This window comes from Stegodyphus dumicola, chromosome 10 (genome assembly GCF_044657685.1).
Source record: "Stegodyphus dumicola isolate Sdum_Otavi_A_Nest chromosome 10, ASM4465768v1".
NCBI lineage: Eukaryota > Metazoa > Arthropoda > Arachnida > Araneae > Eresidae > Stegodyphus > Stegodyphus dumicola.
This window is the reverse complement of record NC_140777.1, coordinates 20,301,962-20,327,650: the sequence shown is the minus strand read 5'-3', so window position 1 is coordinate 20,327,650 and position 25,689 is coordinate 20,301,962. Positions and strand designations below refer to the sequence as shown.

The 25,689-nt window shown below is 30.2% G+C and overlaps 1 protein-coding gene across 6 annotated transcripts in view; it reads right to left on the bottom strand.

Annotated features, from left to right (window-relative positions):
• Positions 1-25,689, bottom strand: part of LOC118202070 (uncharacterized) — a 71,884-nt gene that overhangs the window by 26,130 nt on the left and 20,065 nt on the right. For 5 of the 6 annotated variants that reach the window (XR_015043310.1, XM_085824714.1, XM_085824715.1 and 2 more), the window contains 7 exons: positions 22,875-22,948; positions 14,835-14,960; positions 14,006-14,041; positions 13,846-13,916; positions 8,365-8,434; positions 8,199-8,268; positions 2,220-2,340 (listed from right to left, as the gene is read on the bottom strand). Coding sequence is in view for 5 of the 6 variants with exons in the window: in XM_085824714.1 (XP_085680840.1) it covers positions 2,220-2,340; positions 8,199-8,268; positions 8,365-8,434; positions 13,846-13,916; positions 14,006-14,041; positions 14,835-14,960; positions 22,875-22,948 (568 nt within the window). In the remaining variant the exon portion in view is untranslated. The remainder of the gene's footprint in view (positions 1-2,219; positions 2,341-8,198; positions 8,269-8,364; positions 8,435-13,845; positions 13,917-14,005; positions 14,042-14,834; positions 14,961-22,874; positions 22,949-25,689) is intronic. The other variant, XM_085824716.1, reaches the window with a different exon arrangement.

The window sequence follows — 25,689 nt, the reverse complement described above, 5'->3', positions numbered from 1 at the left end:
GCTAGAGAATATTTCAGACATGGCGAGGGAAGTTATAAAAATTCCCTTTTAGACCCTTCAACTGGCAATAATATCAAGATAACATGTTAAAAAAACTGACTACCATATTGTAGAAAATGTAAAAAAAAATTGCAGAAAGTGATAATGTGCCAAAATCAACAGATAGAGTCTAGAAAAGAATTCCAAATTCTAAGTGATAAAAAAATTACCAGTAGTTTTATAAACTTAAGAGCACAAATAAAAAAGTACTGAAAAACAATACAAAACAAAGTAAAAATTCAAAATTTAATCAATGTACGTAAATACATATATATTCTTTAAAAAATTAAAATATGAATTTCAAAATCATTTAAATGGTTTAACATTCATTTTTAATTATATTTTAGGTATTAATTACTGGATCAATTGTTAGTTATTATGTATTTAGATAAATTTAACACATATCACAATTAGAGACATATATGTTGCTATCTTTTAGACTCAGATACGCTTTTATTAGATATACCAGATTATAAACTCATATAAAAGGAGCTGAATATCCTTGTATTAAATTCTTTACTCACTCTTGGTTGAAATTGAATTCAAGTTATGCAAAGAGTCCTCATATTTTTTCCCTCACTTAACTAAACAGCCAATGAAATCCATTGGGTGTTTTTAAATTTTGAAAGGAAATTTCGTGCAAATGACTTTTCCTTTAATTGATTTCACCTCAGAAATTGCTTCATGGTACAAAATCAAATTACAAAGTCCAATAATAATTATAAAAAAATTCTTCAAAATGAATATTCAGAAATAATGACAACATCATATCATATGTCTCTCCATTGATTGATTGTTCTTACAATTCAAATACTTTGTCACCACATCTCATTTAGTTAATTATACAATTTAGAAATGATCAAGAATAAAGTTTAATACTCTACATTAATTAGATACTGTGAGCATAATTATTTTAAGAAATTATTATTATTATTATTTTATGAAACATTAAAATTTAATTTTAAATGTGAAATTAGCAAGATCACAAATTTTATAACACACACTATTCATTAAGTAATAAATATTAAAAAAATCTCTCTTTTGAAAGGCATCAAGATGAATAAAATTTTATTTGAGTTTATTTAACTTAAAATAAAATGATCACATATAAAAATGTACCTTTTAATAAAATACTCATTTATAGTATGCTTTTAATTACTAGATGTTCCCCAAGTTTCTTCTTAATAACATACAAATATTTGAAGGCATACAAATATACAAATTTGAGGGCATATTGTAACATACAAATATTACAGGTAAAAATAAGTAACACCAGAATTTCACCACCGGCCATACACATATAGAACCACTGCACTAACTGTGAGCTTCGCCCAAATTTTAATATAAAACACTCCAAGGCATAGATACAATGATTTCCCACCACTCATCCTCTACGACCAAACCACTAGATGGGACTTTCAGCTCACAAGCGTTATAAGTGCCCCCATGCTGCACAAACCTAGGTCCTACGATATGGCAACCAACATTGCTAACCTCTAAACCAGCACGGAAAGCATATGTTTTTCATTTTTTTTTGGCATCGTTGACTAAAGTATTTTTTTGCACCTAATACTAAATTTAATTCCAAACCTTTTTTAATAATATTTGTAGTAAAAAACACAGCTTTATTAGGAGTAGTATTCTGATAAAACAATAGTTATAGTTGCTGGAAATACAAAATTAAAAGAATGATTCAATATTTCAAATATATAAAAAATGATTCAATATTTCAAATATATAAAAAAATGAGGAAAAAATATTAACATTTTTTCATAATTGTAATAATGTTAATCACTTTTATAACGGTATAATTGTAATAAACGTAAATGGGAGTAAATTCAGAAATTTAATTTTAAAAAGAACCTTCCAACATCAATAGGCCTTTCAAAAAAAAAAAAAAAAAAAAAAAAAAAAAAAAAAAGACACAAATAAAGGTCAATGCCCAGTTTCTGTCTAATTTAAAAGTAATGCATAAGTTCCATGTACGCTTGAGGAAGTTAAAAATTCTAACACAGAAAAAACAGTCACTACAAATATAATTACAAGAATAAAAAATAATCAAAAACAGAAATTTTGAAGTATTTGTTTGATATTAAACGCCAAACTAACATTTTAGACCAATTTGAATATTAGATATTTTGAATGCAGGAAAACATGGATTAAAAAATTTTCGAATATACCCATTCACTTTGGCTTGCTGTTGTAATTCTTGATTTTCTTTCTCTAATTTATGAATCATATCTCTCAGTTTTGCAACTTCAGTTTTTATTGAATGACTAGTTCTTGAAATACTAGTTTGAGCTGAAATTAAATGCAAAGTTATCAGGTTTAAATTCTTTTCATGATATGTTAATTTTAAAAGAAAAAAGAAGGCCGGAGACAATAACTAGTTTCAAGTTCCTCCATGGATGACAGTCTACATTTTGAGACATAACAAAATCAGTTGCAGTCAATATGAGACCATAATGATTGCAACTGATTTCCCTGCAAATCTTATTTCCCTGCAAATCTTATTCCGTGTTCAAATTTATTTAACAATGGCACATAACAGCAGAACAATGTATATGCAGGCTATTAAAAAGATATGATAACAGATTTTATTTCTTTAAATACTGATCCTAGGCATATAATGTTCAACTGGAAAGTTTCTAATTATGTGTTTTTATGCTCCTCCCTCTTTTACCCCAACCTAGAACAAACTTCGGATTGGCTCAAATATCATATTCTTGAAACAGGAAAGGTCACAAAGGAAATTACTTCCATTATTAAATGGAAAACTGTTCCCTAAGCTGTCAGACACCGTTTATGCATTCTAGTATTGAGTGAAATCATAATTCACAAAGCCTGCATTAATTAATGAAACAAAAAGTCTTGAAACTGTTACTTTCAATTCTCTATTTAAAGCTGTTGAATGTAGGTATGAAAATAAAGAATCTTAATTGAGATGCATATAAAGTCTAATGGATTTATGTAATTTAATTTATGAACTGTTGAAAGGGACAAAATATGTAATAGATAATGCTACTAAAAACTTAAGCGTTTTGAAGGTTTTACAGTATGGAAAAAAAATTAGACATTCTGTAATTAAATATTGCTCTTCAGAAGCTAGACTATGAAACACACAAACAATCTGAATTAAGCATTAATGCTACAAAACTTCCTACGCTTGATCAATTTGAATTGATCAAGTGTGATTGATCAAGCGTGATGAATTGATCAAGCGTGATCAAGCGTGATCTTGATCAATTTGAATCAATTTGAATTTGTTTTCAAGGAAAAGATGTCAATTATCAGATAACATTTACTGTATTACTAGTAAAGTAAAATATCTATTAGAAAAAGTTTAAAACCGAAATCTCAGATGGTTAAAACTGATAGAGTTCTGACTTGTGTGATATGTAAAAATAATAATTTATCCTGCTGCGTACATGTGACTCGTTATTAAAATTAAATCCAGATCAAATATGAAATAGTTCAGAATTATAAATTGTGGTTAAACTGTTTTACAAGGAAAATTTAATCACAATATATAACTCTATGTTCAGATGTTCTGAAAGCCATCAAAAATATTGTACCTTAATTCACCAACTACTCAGCAACAATACCATCAATCAGCAGTTACATCCACACACACACAAAAAAAAAAATATGATGAAAACATCCAACAGAGAGATTATAAACAAGAATGCAGATGGTTTACTTAATCAAATTGTCTTTTGACATGGAGGAAAGATGTATTATTTGCAACTGCAATAGTATACGCTTGTAATTCAGAAGGAAAAATAATTCCAATTCATGCCACTTTAGATAATGGAAGCATGTCTTGCTTTATTACTGAAAGATTTCCCAGTTTGTTATAAAAAGAGTTTATGCGTCCATATCTGGAATAAATGAACACATTATAAAATTAACTATCAACTAGACATACAGATTTTGACTAAGGATTTAACATATATAAGATGAATTAACGGCTTGATTATTTATAAAATTACCTGTTTGACCCTACCAAGGAGTTTAGATGTGCAGTCATTAAATATTCCTACCAATATTCAATTAGCTGATCCCCGATTTGGAACCCCTAACAAAGTAAACATGTTACTAGCATCCAAACTGTTCTTTGAGATTTTAAAAACATAAAATTTCAATTAGAAAATCAACTGCTAATATGCCAATAAACAGTTTTTGGATACATTGCATTTGGTTTATGTAAGAGTAATTAAGAAGTAAATTATAGTGGCTTAGTTCTAACTATTGAAGAAGAATTTGACAAAATTTTGCAAATATTTTGGAAAGTTAAATACATTGAAAATAAACATACTAATTATCATCAAAATGATGGAAGATATATAGTACAACATTACTAATGATGGAAGATGCATATAGTGACATTACCCAGTAGGGAAAGCATGGAATTAGTAGAATCGAAAACTCTTGTTGAGAAAAGTTTATATCAAGTAAGGAATTGGCTAAAAAGCAATTTGAATATGAAATACTCACATAAGAATTTTGTAAAGGAATATAAGGATTTAAATCACATGGAAGAAGTTTAAGAAATTGAAACGTTAGCCTCCAATTATCTTAGACATCATGGAGTTTATCATCCAGAGAAAACTTCTACGAAGTTTTGCATTGTGTTTACTGCATCAGTAGTTACTACTAATGGGAAGTAACTTATTATTAATGAAGAGACAAATACTACAAGAAAATTTACTTTCTATTATTATTAGATTTTGAAAGTACAATGAGAAGCACTAGGATCCGATGTTCAGAAGATGTATAGAAAATTAAACCATCTCAAAAAAATCTGCAGTTGATCTTATGGAAAGAATCGATTGGTAGTCCTGTGCATTGATTGGCATTTATTGTCTGAAGACCGTAACATATGGAACAGAAAGTGCACGATGCCTCAAAACAAAGGTCTTAAAGCGGTTAACATTGGATGAAGCAAATGAATTTCCTTGTGCTTCAACAGCCATACTGAAGGACTGTTATGTGGATGACATTACTACTGGAGCTAATATATTGCAAAAAACCAGAAAGTTGCAGGGATAGTTAATCTATGTCCTAGAATGTGTAATGAAATTACATAAATGGTGTTTAAATAATACTAAAAACTGAAGAACAGAGAAAGTGTAACTCAGGATTATTCTTTTCAAGTTACTGATGAGCCTTAAGTTACAAAGGCATTGGGAATATCATGCAGTATGGCTACAGACAGATTCTCTTATGATTTTAAGGTTACCTGACATTGAAGAAACAGTAACAAAAAGACATGTCTTATCAGCTTAGGTTACCTCTTTGATCCATTAGGTTTAATTCGACCTGCTGCAAAAGCTAATATTTTTCTACAAAAAGTTTGACTCTTGAAAATAAAGTGGAACACACCTCTTCCTAAAGATGACTGAAGAATGAAAGGCCTTTCTGCATAATCTTTAAATAGTTAACAATTAATGCATCCCTAGATTTGCTCTAACCAATGGAATACAGCAATCAGAAATAAGAGAATACTGAAATGTAATTAGAAAGGCTTATGGTGCTGCAATTTATGTGAAATGTATATTATCTTCAAATGAATCCTCATCAAGAGTTCTCTGTAGCAACTTTCATGCATCACCTTTGAAGTCAATTACCATCCCTTGTTTCTAACTTTACGGTGCAGTTCTGTTGTTAAAACTAAAAAAAGATGATGCCATTCAACCACAGACAAGGTGTATTCTTTCTCTAGTTCTTCAATATTATTAATATGGTTTAAGAAGGAACCACATCAGTTTAAGACATTAAACAGACTAATGGTGTGTTATTCACAGTATGATTGTTATTCGTCAATGGTTAGCACTTATAATAATCCAATTGATTTGATATCATGTGGAGTTAAACTAAGGATTTTCTTCATAATGATATATGGTGGTATAGATCAACAGTCATAACTAAAGAAGTGAAATTATTTCATCTGATATGGCTGATGTGTAATATGTCAAGGAATTCAGACTAAAGGACTTAATAACTCAGTTAATCTGAATGTGAACTCTAATTCCCTTATCTAGATCACAGTTTCAATATTAGTAATAACTATATTCGTATCATATGTATATTAAATTATTTTTTTGCAGGTTTATAGCCAATTGTAAAAGGAAAAAAATTAATACGTCCTCTGACTGATAGAGAATTGTATGATGCAAACATAACATTTTTGCAAGGTTATTCTCTTCTTGAAAAATAAGAACTATGTTTCTTCCAAAAGTAAGTCAAAATTTTTATGCACACTTTTAGACAAGGATTCTCTTCTGAGAGAAGGAGGCAGACAGGTTAAGCCAATTGTACATGAGGAATGTATGCAAAATTTACTTAATAAAAGAGTTAACCCAGTGTCTGTATTCAATGCCTGTGGACTTGATTTTTCTGGTTCATTCTTCATTAAGTATAAAAATCAGAGAAAAGATAACAATGGTTATGATAACAATCATTATTGCGTTCATACTGAAAATTACACTTTATTGAAAATTTAACTGTTTTAAAACAACAAGTAAGATTGCATCATAGTGAATTATGTTCTCTATATGCTAATTGATCTTTTTGTATTATTTTATATTGTATTTCAAGGGTGAAAAATAACCTATTAACCTTTCATATTTGGATAGTAGAATTAGTTATTCTTAAAACGATTAAATTGTTTGTTTAAAATTATACACTAAAATTTGGAATTTCAGCAGGCAATTAAATTAGAATACACTTCCACATACTGTAAAGAAAGAAAGCACTCATTTAGACACTCAATTCAGTAAAGAACATGGCAGTAGTACATTATTAGTAATTAGCATTAATAAAGTTGTTTTATTCTCCTTAGTACAATCCACTCATTTAGTTTAGAATAGTAAAAACATTCACAAGCTTTTTATGCATTATGAATTAGGAAAAAATTAAAGATGTTTCAAATGAAAAAAAGACATTGTGATGTCAGACACTGTTATGCATTTGCTTGTGGTTTAATAGCTGAAACAAGAAGATTTGCTGTTGTTCTCTAAAATTAATTTTTTTTCAACAAAATTCACTCAGATACCCCCTATGAATTTTCCATGTAAAAGTATAGGTCCTTTCGTTTTCGCTTAGATTAAACAATGAATATTTTTAAAAAGTAGCATTTCTTACAATATACCAAGGTTGATAATACTTTCATTAAATTTGCCATTTTATTAAAAAAACACTTCTTTAACTGGAAATATATGCCTAAAACCAGTACTTAAAGAAATAAAGCTTTACCCTATTATATAACACTATATACTATTATACAACTTCAATAATTTGTACAACATACAAAATGAGAACCTTTATGTGCAATAATCTGTACTAGATTTATTCACTAATTTAGATAAATCTAGGTATTTCAAATATTACAAGTGAAAAGCAAATGAAATTGAAACTTAACTACAATACATTTGGAGCAATAAAACGCTTATTTCAAAAAACATTCAATAAACTTATTCAATAAACATGAAATTAATAAAAGAATTAAATTCAAAATGCACTGAAATTACTACTGTAAGTTGCTTTTGTGTTTATACATTCTGATTAATACTGAAGTCTTTTTTGGAAAAAAAAAAAATCATTAGGTTAGGATCTTAAAAGTACCAAATTCAGCAATTATCTGATTCAACAAAAGTCAGCTGAACATATATTTAGCCCTTCTATTTAATATTAACATAATAGATGTACTTTAAAATTAAATAAATTTTTATCATAAACTATTTTTACACTAATAATGTTAATGCCAATTAAAAAAATCGTAAAACATTACAGTTTTGAATTAAATTAAACTAGAAGGAAAAAAATGGAAATTTAATTGGCATTTCTCAAAGAGAAAATGTTCAAGTAAATTTCTCAAGAAATTTGAAACTTTATTGTTGTTTGGATAATTAGTAAAAAGAAAAACGTTAAGTTAAAAAAAAACATATTCAAGAAATAAGCAAATATACTACATTTATAAGAAGTTTATGCAATCTCTTTTTTAAATTAAACTTTTAATATAAGTTAACATTTTAGTGGCACTAAAAAATATCCTAACATCCTCCAAAAATTGTAAACTTGAATATAATGATGTCATTTGAGTGAGAAGAAAATGTACAAAAGTTAGTGTTAACATACTGCAAAAGTTTTTATTTTACCTGCTGAAGATTTTTCAGTAACCTTAGTTTCTTGGACTTTCTGGGCTTTTGAACCAATATCTTCTTCATTCTAAGTTAAATAAGTATCTTATGTATTGCACATGTAAATTAACTTTGAAATATTAGTCTAATCATTAGAGTAATTATACAGAAAAAATTATATAACCTCTTTGTGGAATGTTTTATCAGTATCACCACATTCTCCAGTTTTCAAAGACACAACATTAGTGAACCTCCTGTTAGAAATAATGTTTATTTTCATCACATAGTACATTCAGCTCTAAATAAGTAAAATTATTATTAAAAAACTGTACATATAACTTATTACATTAATAAATAACACTTTCTAAATTCTTTTCAAAGTGAAAAATACCTAGTTTTCTCAATATATAAACTTCACAAAAATGATGCAGAATTTTCCTGAAGAAATATTAAATTCTTCATTGACAAGCAGATTCACAGTAATGGTAAATCACTTATAGTATGTAGTTGTTCTGCCAACTTCACTGCTGTGACACCACAAGGCGCAAAGCACAACCAAAAACAGATCCCTCGCTCTCTTATTACACGGGCAGCGGAAACCACACTTTTTTTATTATTATTTTTTATTTTATTTTATATAAATATATTAATTTTGTTTTGTATATATTTCGTTCATATATAAATATATTAATTTCGCTATTAATTTCGTTTTGGCATTTTACGTTGAAAACTTTAAATGTCGGTTCACTTTTCAAACTGTCACCACCAAATATTACAGCTCTGTATTATATTTAAAGAAATTAAATAATGAACAATCTGCATAAGTGTATGCATTTTTCTCGCATTGTGATAAGACGACAGTACCTAGAGCCATCAAATTTTGAATAATGCACATCTTCACCCTAATATGGGGATCTGGAAGCCCGAATTTGGAATTTGTTTTATTATCAATTTCATATTTTGTAAAGCATTTATGAGTTTTTGATTAAGAAACTCAAAAGATTTCAAAGCGAACAATGGTAACACTGCACGGAAAAAAAAAAATTATCTCCAGCGCACGAGACTGTGTATAGGAAATTCTAAAGATAATGCTCTTTTTAAATTATTCTGCGATATTGCAGTTGAACTGAATTTTATAGCTTAAGTGTGAAGAACATGATATTTAATAAATAAAGGTAACACACAAAATGTTAAAAAAAAAGCCTCTTTCGACATAATATAAAATCTGAAAGCTTTCAGAATATTTTTTTTTAACTTTTCATTTTCTTTTTAAAAATTTTTTCTCTGTTCAAAATATAGAAATGGAGAATATAATAAAATACTCAATGAAAAATAGGTGTGCCCTAAAAAATTTTTTTATCCAGACTAACACAGATTCCCTCCTGCATGTCACTTTAAAACACCTGTTATTTAGGGAATCACACCAGTGGCCAATGACAATACATTGACTAATATTGTATTGACATTGACCACACTTTCCCTTCTACAGTTATTTATTGTACTGGCTAAGACTTGTAATCTGACAGACCATCCAAATATGGGCATCTGGAAGCCTAAATTTGAAATTTGTTTTATTATCTATTTCATATTTTGTAAGACTTCAACGAATTTTTGATTAACAAATTCAACGATTTCAAACATGGCAACACTGTATGGGGGGGGGAACATTTTATTTCCAGCACACGAGACTGTGTATCGGAAATCCTAGCTCATTTTAAAATTATTTTGCGATATTGCTGTTGAACTGAATTTTATAGTTTAAGTGTGAAGAACATGATATTTAATAAATAAAGGTAACACACAAAATGTAAAAAAAAAAAAAAAAGCCCCGTTGGGCGTAATGTAAAATCTGAAAGCTTTCAGATTTTAATTATTTTATTTTATTTATTTTTTATTATTATTAATATTTTTATTATGTTAGAATATATGTTGAAGATTCAATATATTTCAGTGATCTGATTGCAGCCGGAGTGGAAAGCCAAGGTTGTGTGCTATACCAAGTGTGAGCCATTCTCTGGGTTTTTTTTTTTTTTTTTTTTTTTTTTTTTTTTTTACAGTGTACATAAAATAACAGTGTAAAAAATTAAAAAAAAAAAAAAAAAAAAAAAAAAAAACATGTAGCATTGGATTTATTATTGAAATAGATGTCAAAATATGCAAACAAGCATGTCTTTCCAAAGTTGGCTGTTGGGGCTGCAGGAAGTACATACCTTCTTAGAAGAACTGAACTTGATTACTTTAAATTGTCTTCTTAAAAAGATAATATATTTACATCCAAACTAATGAGCATGAGAAAAGTATGAAATTCCATTGAATAAAATTAAATCTCTTCTAACATTTTCCAGCTTTTATATGACTGATACACAAAACCAATGCAGCTTTTATATAACTCTGATACATAAAATCAATCTATCTTTGACCAAATCACATAAGATTTCAAAACTGGTATTGAATTAAAATGCTTATAATTTTAAAATAATTCTATTTTAATCATTTTTTTATTTATTAAATGAAATCATAAAAGTGTTGTACAAAACACATTTTATTTTTATTCTATCATGGTCACAATATACAGGTATGAATGTCAAATGCTGAATGTGTGTGTGTACTTTTTCTTTAATATATATACCATCAAGTTTCCTGAATATTTATTTGCAGCAAAAGCAGAATTTAGTATTATTTAGCTGAAAAAATCACAATTACTTCAGGGTTTCAAAGGGACAGCAACTTATAGAAAATATATTAATAAAAAAAATCAGTACTTGAAAAACTTGGAATTACTTACAGAATATAACTACCACTCACACAAGTAATAACATTTCATTATCACTTTAATCATCATTCTTGGTATTAAAACCTGATCACACATACTGACTTTTGCTAAACTACAGAAAACTAGCCATCCAAATTCAGCTATTTTTTATAATCATGATTTAGCATTATATTTAAGCATTAAATTTATAATTCAACATCTACAGAAGACCTATCTGAAACTCATGAAATATTTAGGAGCAATCTACAAGTTCCCAACATGGTAAAAATGCACATCAATGTTATGTATCATTAAATTCTAAAAAATGGTAAACTTTGTTCTAAATGATAGGTGCAAACAAATTTCTGAAGTGCTGAAATTTCATTTACCTGAAATGCGTTTCACAAATACAAACTTAAGAACTTACATAAAATATTTTCATAGGTTGATTTAGAAATATTGGCAAAAATATAAGAGACTAAAATAAGCAGATTTTGTAATTGAATGCATTTGTAGAATTAGGCACAATGAGCTAGTAGACAAAAAGTGTCCTGCTATTACAAGTCATCATTCCTCATGTGAACTGAGCGATGTGATCTCTATATAAACAAAGAACTCACTGACATGTTTTTTGTGTGTGGGCCTGTGGCTAAAATGCAGCAACTACTCAAAGTAGATATAGAGAATGGTTTCCAAGTGACAATTTAGAAAAGCTGCTCCATTTTCATCTGCAGCTCTATAGAAAAAATGCTTGTTGGTGAGCTCCTCAGTCTGTAACAACACATACTGCTCGTCACTTGCCGGTTGTTGCTCATTCTGTAGCAACACATACTGCTGTATGGGGTAATAACAATTTATGCAAGCAGAACACTTTTAGCTACTACTACCAACATCTCACTTCTGCACAAACATTTCATCACAAAATTTACTATTTCAGTCCTCTCTGCCTGCCTGTACACTTTTGTAAGATATTTTTGAATCACCCTGTATACTGAAACTTTCATTTATTAAATTTTTACTACTATATTGAGTACTACTTTTTTTTGCCATTATAGTTCATTTATTTCATAATATATTGATTACTGATACCATCAGATTTCTGGTAAAAGCATAAATAAACTTTTAGTTCAATTTTTGAAATCGTAATGGAATAAAACTGGGATATTTGAATTTGAAAACTCCCTTGACGGTCTCCAAAACTTAAGAATGCCCAAAAATATTGTACAAACTGAGGACCAGTAACATGTTACAATTTCAGTTCTCAGAATATTTTTCTTAGGTATTTCTTAGGCAAAAACTCCTCCCCTCCCATCCCATCCCAGCCAACCAGCCATGACTAAATGACAGATCCCTCCCTCCCTCACTAACTGCCTGAATAAAATAAATGAAAAATAAAATAAAATAAAATAAATGAAAAATATAAAATAAATAAATAAATAAAATCTGAACACTTTCAGATTTTATACTCTGCCCAAAGAGGCAATTTTTTCATTTACACATACATACATATTTTGAGAGAATTTGGGCTAACAATATTTAAAAACAGCATATCTTTAGAATTTCGGATAGACAGTCTCATGTGCTGGAGATGAAAATATTGTATTCCATACAGTGTATTGTCATACAATTTTCAATTATTACCAATTTTGCATAAATTCTATTTATTGGAAAATTTTGCTTTTTGTTTGCGTTATCTATAAACCTTCAAATTCACTGCTAATCATAAAGCTTAACTAGTATCCACTACAGACTATTGGCAATGTGCCATGAGATTGGCAACTAAAGACATGTTGTTCCATTAAATTTTACTTTATTTATACAGTGCATGCTGACAAAGTTAATCCTGAATTATATTTATTATACTTATGCAGTTTTTTGCACATGCACAATCTCAGTTCTGAATAAATAAATTCCCAGGCATACTTAAGGCTTATCCATCCCCAGTGCTAGACATTTTGTGGCCTGGTGCAGTCTTGGAAGGTTATAACTCCTACTGCCAAATCCCTCTTTAAATTCTAAAATAAATACCCAGTGCTTTCCCTGAAGATTTTGTTATCCCTTAATTTTGTTTCTCTCCTTCTCTAAATTTGAGCATCCAGATGCCCACATTCAGTGGAAGATTATGTTATTCAAAATTTGATGGCTATAGGTACTGTTGTTTTATCACAATGCCAGAAACATGCATATGTTTATGCAGATTCTTCATTATTTAATTTCTTTAAATATAACACAGGGCTCTAACATTTGGTAGCAACAATTTGAAAAGTGAATCGACATTTATAGTGAACCAAAGCAAAATGATATTAACAGGCCTTCTGGGCTAATGCCCTTTAGGCTAAAAATTAAAGTTTTTTTGGACGTTGTACTGTATATCATAACCTATACTATGAATACATATTAGTCACATCAGAAGTTCTTCTCATGCATTAATCACATGAACCTATATTGCACATTTATAATCATATTAATCATGTATAAAAGTTTAATATGCACATAGAAAGGAAATGATTCAAAGATAGCAAACTAGCTGGACACAAGCTATACATCATTAAGAAAAAAAATTCCCAAAATGATTTTTATTTATATGAAGCCTAAGTATTCCCTAATATCAAAAATTGTTATGAAAGCTCATGAGTTTTGTTTACATGAAGGGAAAATAACTTGAAAATTATTCTAAATATCAATTTAAAATGTAATGGAACATAAAATATACTAATATCGCTTAAACATACTAATGTTTCAAATTATTGTATCTTACAGACACCATATGTGCATGCATTAACAAAATGTCTAATACGCATTCTAAAAATGCCCACCTGCTACGAAATCCACAATATAGTTATAATTTCATGAATAAGCATAAATATTTATTTAACAAGTAGATTATCAGAGTTAAGAAAGGTATGAACATACTTTAAAGCAAGCTCTTTTTCTTTCAATGCCCCTTCTAACCGAAGACACTTTTGGCGAAGCAGAAGCAGTTCCTGGGTAAACAGCTATATTTTAGCAATGGAATAGCAATAAATACAATGTAATAAATTAAGAAAATTAGTAAATATGTACTTTTACTTACAGATTCTTTACTTTTCTTATTACTTGCAGATTCATTCTAAAAAAAATTTACTAACATTATTTAAGTAATAACTGTGAAAATGGAAACTAGTTTCAATTTTGTTTATAATGTATGCAATAGATTTTCATATTAAAATTTAAGTTTTGTTAACATTAGAAACAAATAGCAAAATATCTTTTATTGAAAACCCAGAATCAGAAAAAAAAAAGGAGAAACCTTTATTCAATGAAAATTACATTAAATTACCATTTCAATGAAACCTTTTGACAATTATATATCATTTACAATTATAATATTATAAACATAGATGACACTTACTGCAATATAAATAAAATTTTAGTGCAAAAGTACATAAATGTCTCTATATATCTGTTTTACCAAATATGTATATTTAAATTCCACTTAAATTACGCAGAAAAGAAATCTGTTAATTTTATCTAAATTTTTTGTTTAAGACAATTTTACAGCCACAATCTATTTCACATTTTATAAAAGTAATTTTACTTTAAGTTCTAATTTAAAGTATATCTGTGTTTGTTTGTTTTAACAGTTTAGCTATACTATAGGTGATAACTCACCAGCAGAATCTATGTAACATCTATTCAGATTTTTAAGATGAAATAGTTAAGCGCTAGATAAGTGTTAAAAGCTATAAATTTTTTTAAATCTTTATTAAATTTCTAAAATATGCTTTTTTCCACCTTATCATAATGTCAAATAAACTATTCTGCTCTAAAACGAAGCCATTATACAGTTTTATGAAAGAATTTGAATAACAGATAGGAAAAAAAAAAAAAAAAAAAAAAATTCTGAAAAAGAAAAAAATTACCTTTTGCAATGCTTTTAATTCTACCCTTAATTTTTCAATTTGCTTTGTTTTCTGAACATTTTCATCATCCACTCTTCGAACTTTGGCTTTCAAAATGGAATTCTCCGCTTTCATGGTAGCTAATTCCTGCAGGATAGGCAAAATATGCAAACTGCTGCATGATATTAACAGATACAGTTAGATGTAGGCACAAAAGAATATAAATAAACTAGATACAATAACCAATCAATATATATAATATGAAAAATGTAGAAAAGAATTATCCTACCTGCAAAATAATGATCTTAATAAAAAAGTCAAATATTCTAAAAAATATACCTGATTTCTGTAATATACATGTGGTAACAGTTAGTTCTACACAGCTACCAGAGGGCATAACCTATGCACCTGCAGTTCTATAGTTACCACCTTTGCGTGGAGACAACCTCGAGGAGAGCTCTCCTCGAGAGACAGGTGAAAGAGGAGGATGACATATAGACAGATGTCGATCCCATGCGAAGGTGGTAAGATGTTATCTCCACACAAAGGTGGTAACTATAGAACTGTATGATTCTGTGCGAAGGAGGTAATTGAAGAACTATATATGATAGTGAGCACAAGTAGGCACCAAGCAGCTATTTAAAATATGTAAGAGTGCTGCAGAATTTTGTTTGTTTCCAACGGCACTGTGAATCTGTATCTTTTCTGTTATTTTCATTAAATGTCTGTGGTTTGGAAATGTTATTTACCCTAGGATATCATCTTCAACTCCCCAACCACAGAAAATCTGGGGGACTGTCTGGGATACTTCAGAGAAGGTACTGTGAAAACTTTGCTTTCTTTCTTTGTTCAAGACAGTGATACTTCTGTTTCATTTTTAAAATGAATTTGCTAGGGGTTAAAGAGACTGTTCCAGAAAATGCTAAAAAAGCTGACATTAGGAAAATTATCGAAAATTCTGATGTCTTCAAATCAAACGTTGAATTTGTCTGTGGCGTCGTCAAATTGATCGCCGAGGATCGGACGCCTAAAACAAGTAACAAACACAATCTGTTAGAGATTGAACGTCTTAAATTAGCCCAAATTTAGAAGCAGATTGAGCTAGAAACTTAAAATCACAATCATTATCAGGTGATCGAAGAAACGCGCAGACTAGTGTTGAATGTTTACTGAAAAGTATTAAAACAATTACAATTTCTGTCCCTGAGCGGCCAGAGGCATTGCATTTGTTTTTCATTTCATTGGAAAAAGCTTTTGCCACAGAAGAAGCTCCCAAAGACTTACAAGCTGAGATACTAATTAATTTGCTAGGGGTTAAAACTAATAATATTTTAATGTATGCTTCTGAACAAGCATGGATTATGATAAATTAAAAGCACTAAACTTGAAAGAATTTCAGCCAACACCGCGTGAATGTTTGAATAATTTTTAAAATGCACAGAGACATTCATTTGAATCGCATGTTCAGTTCGCGTTTCAGTGTAACTTTCGGTTATTATTGTAAGTTAAGAGAGGTAGATGATTTTAAAAAATTGTGTGATCTCATTGTATCTGATGAGTTGTATGAAACTATTGATTCTAAAAGAAAGGAACATATTAGTGTTCGGGAGGGCCAAAGTTGGTTCCCACCTAATCAGTTGGGAAGAGAATGTGATTTATTTTATTCATCCAGGGGTTGAGTCTTTAGCTGATACCAGTCACGAATCGAAACTCCAGAAAATAAAAAGCTTAACTTTTCCAAAAATAACCTTAGAAAAGCACAGAGCAATTTGAAGGATTCATGGTTCAAGCTTGTAAATCAGAATAGTAGTAAAACAGAACATATTTGCTATATACGTGGGAGTAAAGGGTGAATTGTTTCATTTTGCAAGAAATTGCTCCAAACGTTTGGAAAAGGAGGAAAATTTGTCCCAAAAAAAGGTATCCCAGTTGAAGATTTTATCGGATTACGCAGCTAAAAATAAGTTAGAATTTATTGAACTGTTGATTGATGGTAAGAAAATAAAATGTTTAGCAGATTCTGGGAGTGAACTGATAGTTGTAACGAAATCTCTTTTTCTAATAAAATAATCTTTTTTGTCTTTTTCTGGATAAAATACAATGTGGATTAATAGAAATTAAAAGTTCTTTTGGTCATGTAATTAAAGCGGAAATGGATAAGTTTATTTTTTCTTTATGTGAAAGCGAAAAACAAGTAGAGGCAGTGATGATTTATGAGCTGATAACAGAATGCATTCTGCTGCCGTCCTGCCTAAAAATGCCTAAAAATGTTCGCTGGCACCTGCTCTGATTGGGTGATGATTACGCAATATTAAAGACAGACCATCTCTTCAGAAAGGAATTTTTTGTCTTTTATTTCTGCAGCCATTGAGGAGACAGCTAAATAGATTTATTGCACATTAAGGATAAAGGATTACGCAATGCTGTTTCCACTTTTATTAAAGAGTATAAACCACTAGAAAAGCCACACAGTACAGACTTAAAAATGAAAGTAATATTAAAAGATGAAATTCCAGTTTCTCAGCGTTTGAGGAGAATTCCTCTTGCTGACCAAAACATTGTTGATGACCAAATAGATGAACAGTTAAAGGATGGGATTATAAAGAAATCTTGCTCAGAATATGCTTCACCAATTGTTTTGTGTAGAAAAAAATGTGGCAAGACACTAATTTGTGTTGATTTCAGGCAATTAAATAAAAAATAGTTAAGGATTCTTTTCCCATGGCACAAATAGAAGAGGTTTTAGATCATTTGGGTGAAGCAAAGCTTTTTTTCGACATTAGACTTAAAAAATGGTTTTTTTTTCATGTTCCAGCGGAGGAAAACTGCAATAAATATTTGGCATTTATTACACATGTGGGCTTGTATGAACTTCTAAAAGCACCTTTTGGTTTGTGCACATCCCCTACTGTGTTCCAAAGATTTATAATGTATTTAAAGATTTAATTCGGGAAGACACTGTTGTTACTTATCATTCCAGCACGAAACGAGAAAGAAGGTTTAGAAAAGTTAAAACGCATTTTAGAAGTAGCCAAAGAATACGGTTTGGAGATCAATTTTAAGAAATGCCAATTTTTGTAAAGAAAAATAGAATTTCTCGGGTTTGTTACTGAGGATGGCACAATTCGCCCCTCTACTGAAAAAACCAGGGCTGTTCAAAATTTCCCAGAACCCAAAAACCTTAAGCAGATTCAGAGTTTCTTGGGTCTTACTGGGTATTTCAGGAAATTTATTGCTAACTATTCAAAAGTAGCGAAACCACTAAGTGACCTGCTTCGTAACGGAGCAGAATTCAAATTTGGGCCTGAACAAAAAGAAGCATTTAATAAATTGAAAGAACTTTTATCGACAAGTCCGATTCTTCATATTTTTAAACAAGGAGCACCATTAGAATTGCATACAGATGCAAGCAGTCATGGTTTCGGCGCTGCATTGCTACAAAAGTCAGATGATGGACAGTTACACACCATTTACTTCATGAGCAAAAAACTAGCCTCCAACAATAGAAGCTATCTAGTTATGAGCTTGAAGTTTTAGCTATAGTAGAAGCTCTAAAGAAATTCAGGAATTACCTTTTAGGATCTAAGGTCAGAATAATTACTGACTGTGATGCTTTCCAGGAGACTATGTTCAAGAAAGATTTAACCTCTAAAGTGGTGAGATGGGCGTTACTTCTAGAAGAATTTGACTATGAAATTGTTCACAGATCTGGGCAGCAAATGAAACAGGTGGATTCGTTAAGTAGAAACACTGTCATGATGGTTACTTGTTCTCCGGGAGAAGTTACAGCCAAAATTGCAGTTGCGCAAAGAAGTGATGAGAGTCTCCAGTTGCTAAAATCCTTAGTCGAGCAAGGACTAAAGAAAGATTTCTTAGTGACAAATGGAGTATTATACAAGTTCGACAGTGGTCGTGAGTTACTTGTGGTACCCGAAGCATTAGAGCTAGAAATCATACGTAGTATCCACAACAAGGGTCACTTCGCAGTGTCTAAAATAGAAGATCTGCTGAAAATAGACTTTCATATTCCTCACCTTAAAAAACGAATTGAAAAAGTTATCTCAAATTGCATAGAATGTATTTTGTGTGACAGAAAACAATGTAAAGGCAAAGGGTTGCTGAATCCCATACCAAAAGATAGTATCCCTTTGAGCACTTTTCATATCGATTTTATAGGACCATTACCTTCGACAAATAAGAACTACAATCATATCATAACCGTGGTTGATTTATTCACAAAGTTCACATGGCTCTATCCAGTAAAGTCTACATCAGGTCAAGAGGCATTGCAGAAGCTGAAACTGCAACAATCAACTTTTGGTAATCCTTTGAGAATTATAAGCGACAAAGGTAACGGTGTTTACCTCTAAAGACTTTGAAGATTACTGTAGTCAAGAGAAGATCCAGCACATATTTACAACTACAGGCATTCCTAGAGGAAATAGACAAGTGGAAAAAATTCATCTCACTCTGATTCCAGTCCTATCCAAATTATCCATAGATGATCCAACCACGTGGTACAAATATGTTGGAGATGTACAACGGATCTTGAATAGCACCAAGAGCAGAAGCACAAAGAGTTCTCCATTTGAGCTCCTCATTAGTGTTAAAATGAAAAATCAAGAGAACTTAAAGATTATGGAAATTCTCGAAGAAGAAGAAAGACATATTATGTTGAAAGATCAAAAAGATATGAGAGAAGAAGCAAGAGAAAACATTTTTAAAATTCAGGAAGAGAATAGAAAAACATACAATAAGAAGAGAAAAGAGGCACAGGTAATACAATGTGAACGGCCTAGTTGCCATACAAAGAACGCAATATGGAGGTAGTCTAAAGTTAAGGCCCAAGTTCTTCGGTCCGTATTGTGTAACAGTGAGGAAAGGCAAAGATCGGTACCAGGTGGAAAAAATAGGACACCATGAAGGTCTTGGCAGTACCACTACAGCAGCCAATCACATAAAGCCTTGGACTGTTCCTGTGTGGACTGTGTGTGGTTTTTTTGCACTTCTTTCTTTTTATTTTTTTTTTCTTTCCTTTCCTTTTCTTTTTTTTTTTTTAATTTTATTTTCAGATGCTGTCTTGATGTATCAGTGTCGCTGATCCATGTTTTTGAAGGCGAAAACAAAGTCAGGATCGCAGAAACTGTGGTAACAGTTAGTTCTACACAGCCACCAGAGGACATCACCTATGCGCCTTCAGCGAGAGCGAGGTGAAAGAGGAGGATGACATATAGACAGATGTCGATCCCACGCGAAGGTGGTAAGATGTTGTCTCCACGCGAAGGTGGTAACTATAGAACTGTATGATTCCACGTGAAGGTGGTGATTGAAGAACTATATACAATAGTGCAGCTCAAGTAGGCACTAAGCAGCTATTTAAAATATGTAACAGTGCTGCAGAATTTTGTTTGTATCCAACAATACTGTGAATCTGTACCTTTTCTGCTATTTTCATTAAATGTCTGTGGTGTGGAAAACGTTTGGAAATGTTATTTACCCTAGGATATCATCTTAAACTCCCCCTTCTAGTAAATATTCTAAAAATAATGATCTTAATCAAAAAGTCAAATATTCTAAAAAATATACCCAATTTCTGTAATATACCATATATAGTATATATATATGTAAGCTGTTTCAAAATATAATTGATGATCTCAAAATTAACATTCTAAATTTGGTAATCTGCCCCTAAATTCATCTCTTCTCACAGGTTCCAGACTTTTCTATCTTATGTAACGTTTTAATGCAGATGCCTCTCGTTCAATCAAATTAATTCTAAACCAAAACTGTGAACTGAAACTTCAGCCTTCTTGCTATGAAAGTACTATAACCTCTCCCTTTTCCCGCGTTAGCTCTCCCGCTGGTAAGACGCTTTTTCATCCATGCTGCTGCCGCTTACTTGCTTAAGATGACGTCGTACTTCAAAATGGGAGTTATTCTATTCAAATATTATTAAGAAATATCTTGTCTGAAAAGGATTATTTGATATGCATGGAAAAAATAAAGATTGCGATTTTTCAAGATATGTTGTGCTAAATTGCGTCATCATGCTTCCCACTCTGACACCTTCAAACCACAGTTCCATTACAATAATATGGCGCAGCCGATTTTCGATCCTACAGGCGTAGAACTTCAGTGCAGTTTATTTCAACTAATCTCACATCGTTTAACGAATGGATAAAATAAAAAAGGTAACTATTCATCTGAATTCTCAATCAAGCCACTACGGTCTTCTCGGTCATCTACGCAGTATCGTAAGCTGTATAAAAAAGTTAAAGTCATTATTTAATCCAAATTGAGTTTATTTCGTTTCGGAAAAGAAAAAAAAAGTTGCATTTTTAAGTTATTGTTTTATGATTTATTAATGGTAATATTTTGCTTAAATCATATTGAGATCAATGTTAATAATTCAAAAATATTATGGTTTATTTAAAATGTAGTTTTGTATTTCTGAATTGGGAAAAAGAAATTATTGAAATTGGTAAAAATTAGGAATGATTTACTTAGGGAAGGTTTCTAATGTGTATAATATTTTTGTACTATTGTTTAAAAATGTTTTTTTAATTTTTACTGTATGTTAAGAACGAAAGTATTGTTTTTGAGTTGTAGGAATTTCTTTAATGTTTTTATGATAAACGTTGAAGGCTCTCACCTTATGAAAAAATACATTTTTTTAAATCTAAGTATTTTTATTTTTTCATAAAATGGAGTGTGTTTTTAATATTCGTATGGAATGACAGCAGTTCGAAAAAGGCCAGTTAGCTCTATAGAAGGAACGGAGGCCTTTTCTACAGTAACTGCTAATTTGGCAAATCTTTTGGCCACTGGTGAAGAATATTAAACACCAGTTTGCACAACTGATACACCAATATGATGGAAATGCTAGTATTTAGATAAAGTTGTGGAATCTTCAAGTTTTGTAAAGAATAAGTAAATTTTAAATGTCTTAATAATAGTGGAAAATTTGAAATTGTGTTTATGAATGATGTTTTACAAAATTTTTATATTTTAAAATGCCTTCCTTACAAAAAACATAATTAAATAACATGAAAATTGGCATCTTAATTTGTAATATAATAGAAATATTTTCATCAACAAAAATTTGAAAGAATTTTATTTGAACATTTAGTTTGTGAAAAAATTTGAACTTTTACCATGTGGAACTTTCAAGAACTTTACAAAATTTCATTGGACATTCTTATCTCAGAACACTAAAATGCGCAATTGTTTTAAAAGAGTACAGTGTCTAAAATTATTATTGAATTCAAAATTTTATGACATTCAATGAAATGTCAAAATTGATTCAAAATATCGGTCAAAATTTTATGACAATAATTTTTTGTTAAAAAGTTAATGTTTGTATTTTCAAAATTATATCTTTCACATTTTGCTGCTCTAATGCTTGTTCTTCCACCCTGCTCACCCAACTTTTCTTTTGAAAGGGGGGATATGTAAGCTGTTTCAAAATATAATTGATGATCTCAAAATTAACATTCTAAATTTGGTAATCTGCCCCTAAATTCATCTCTTCTCACAGGTTCCAGACTTTTCTATCTTATGTAACATTTTAATGCAGATGCCTCTCGTTCAATCAAATTAATTCTAAACCAAAACTGTGAACTGAAACTTCAGCCTTCTTGCTATGAAAGTACTATAACCTCTCCCTTTTCCCGCGTTAGCTCTCCCGCTGGTAAGACGCTTTTTCATCCATGCTGCTGCCGCTTACTTGCTTAAGATGACATCGTACTTCAAAATGGGAGTTATTCTATTCAAATATTATTAAGAAATATCTTGTCTGAAAAGGATTATTTGATATGCATGGAAAAAATAAAGATTGCGATTTTTCAAGATATGTTGTGCTAAATTGCGTCATCATGCTTCCCACTCTGACACCTTCAAACCACAATTTCATTACATATATACAATTCTAGAAAGAAAGAAAAAGGAAAGAAAAAAGGAAAAGAGGAGGAAAGAAAATTCATTTCCTGCACAAAGAGAGGATAAAATAATGCAGATTACAGAACCAAAAAAAAAAAAAAAAATTTTTTTTTTAATTCATACCTTTTTTAATTTTATTATTTCACTCTGATATTCTTTAATAGGAGATGGTTTTGGAGGACATGATGGCAACTGACCTGAAGATAAAATTTTGAATGAATGTTTACACAAACAAGCATTTATTCAAGTTCTTTTTCAAATATTAAATTTTCAGCTAATTGATTCAATACAGTACAATGCCAATAAGGCACAAATAAAGGGAACAGACAGAAATTTCAAATAATTAAAAATTACACTTTTTGAAAATTTAACATTATTTTTTAAATTCTGCATTTCTATATTCAATTCTACTTACTAAAATATGTGAGCTATCAAAATTCTAATGCATTTCAGTACATTGTTTTATTAGATTATCATTCACTGATAATATGCGAGTCTGTATATACTAGAGGATTATTTTTATTCATAATTTATAAGGTATACATATTAATGATGAATAAAGTATATAAGCATATACTGAAGAAATATTATCAATACTTTATCATACAAGCAAATCTTGAACAGCAGCAACAATGGCTGTAATCTGACTAGATATTTAATTGAATTGAATTTGAATGACAGAACATGAATGACTTCATTCCAAGTAGCTTCAATTCTTACATCAGAGTATCAATAATAGTATCCAGAGAATGATGGCATGTCAGTCTCTTAGTAACTGATGACCAAATGTTCTCAGTGGATGACAGATCTGGAAAGCATGCTGGCCAGAGCAACATTCGAATATCTTCTGTATTTAAGATTAGGATAGCATGGGCAACATACAGTTGTGCATTATTTGAAAGATGGTGTCATGAAAGCCAAAACTATTGGGCACAGCCATGGACCTAACAGGAGCTGTCTATATTACTATCTATGGGAACAAGATGTGTGTACCAGTGCATTACTAGGGAGCACACCAGATACTGAGCCCGTATAGTAATGATGAATGAAAGCTGGCAATGTTTGTTCTCCTTGGTGTCTCCCGGCATGAATAAATTCATCATTATGCTATATGTAGAACTACAATTTGTCTGAAAAGACAATAATATACCTTCAGCAATAATATGCTCAAGGTATAATTAGTGACCCTTCAGAAAGAGAACAATTAATGTCTTTAGAAATTGATATGTGTGAGAACTAAAATTTTGGTGTAATGTACTTCAAACCTTGAATACTGAATTGTATAAAAGATAACTGAAATGAATTGAATCATTGAAGCAAAGCTCACAATGACTAATGGAAGAGATGTCTTTATACAGGACATTTTAAAGAGAGCTTCTTCATATTCACATCATACATGGAAAAACCAATAAAAGTCCCAAGCAGCCAGCATGTCTACTGAGATTAAACCTGGGTTGAACTACTAGTGCTCAGCAATTTTATCCCTCATCTATTGGTTGGCCATAAAAGATGAATGAGTAATATCATTAGGGAAAAAATGCTCAAGTATATTTCTACACAGAGGCAATTTTTAACATATAACCCTCCAGAAGTTACAGACATAACATATAGAAGGCTGGCTTTCCAATTCATTATACATGAAAATTTCTGCCAACTTCTGAAGTACTCGACCTTTGTATAATTGGAAGAAAAGAAGTCAAGATAAAATGTGAGATGATCATTTTTAAATTATAATCAAGAAAATACCACTTATTCATGACATTCTGAGAAAATTTGGAATTTCAAAGCCAAACACATACCAGTAGCACTAGGTGAGCTAAATGAGTAATGAGTATACACTTCAGAGATTCTATTAGAAGTTAGACATAGTTGATATGCTAAAATTAAAATTTTATTCTCATAGAACTATAATGACAAACAGAAGATTTTAAAAACTGAATTCTGAAACGAAATCCAGAATTTTTCCAAATCAGAAATTTCTGATCTGATATACACAACTTAGGAAATCAAAATTAAGTTATTACATTGCTAAATTTTTGTAGAAATATGTACCAGTTTTATATAAAAAGCAAACTTTTATTCTAATAAAGCTAATATTTGCAGGCAGTAAATAAAATATATAAAATTACTGTAAACTGAAAAACTTCCAAAAGCAAATCTCAAAAGAAGCAGCTTATGTCAAATACGAAACAGAACTCGAGAAAAATGTAAAAGCCTTTTTTATTTAAAATTAAATTAAAAGTTGAATAGAAGGCATACCTAGTGCTTACAAATCAGACAGCATTTATGGCAAGAACTCAAAAAGTAGAATTTTAAATTAAAACTAAATCTAATTAGCCAAAGGCTATGTAGAGATATTTAAATGTAGAAGTTGGTTATTACATCTAAACCAACATGACAGCACTGTCTGCAAGAATAAAGCAATGCTGTAAACAGGAATACTTGACTTCGAAAAAAACAACAGCCTTCAGCAGGCAGAACACACTCTGACTAAAGCAGTCTCAAACCCAAGGCACCAAAGCACATGATTGTGTTTTTTCTCATACATACTGTAAATATAAAACAGCATTCCTTTATATATCATCAATGACAACTTTTCATCTTAGCCAAAAAATTTTCATATTATCTACCAATCAAATAACTATTACTCACTTTTTAAGATTTTTATGAAAAAACTGCAATGAAATACTAAATTATATAAAAATGATATTTTAACTATAATACTGCTCTTATCAGTTAAAAAATGCAATGACTGTAAGCTCAGTGATGATTTTACATAGCCACACTCTTTATTAATCTCTGAGATTTAATTAGGCAAGAATTTCCCCATTCTTTTACGAAATAAAAAGAACTATTCTACTCTTAAGTTACAATACCTTGCAAATATTTACTTAAAAAATTTACTCTAGTGGCACTAAGACCATGAAAATTATATTAA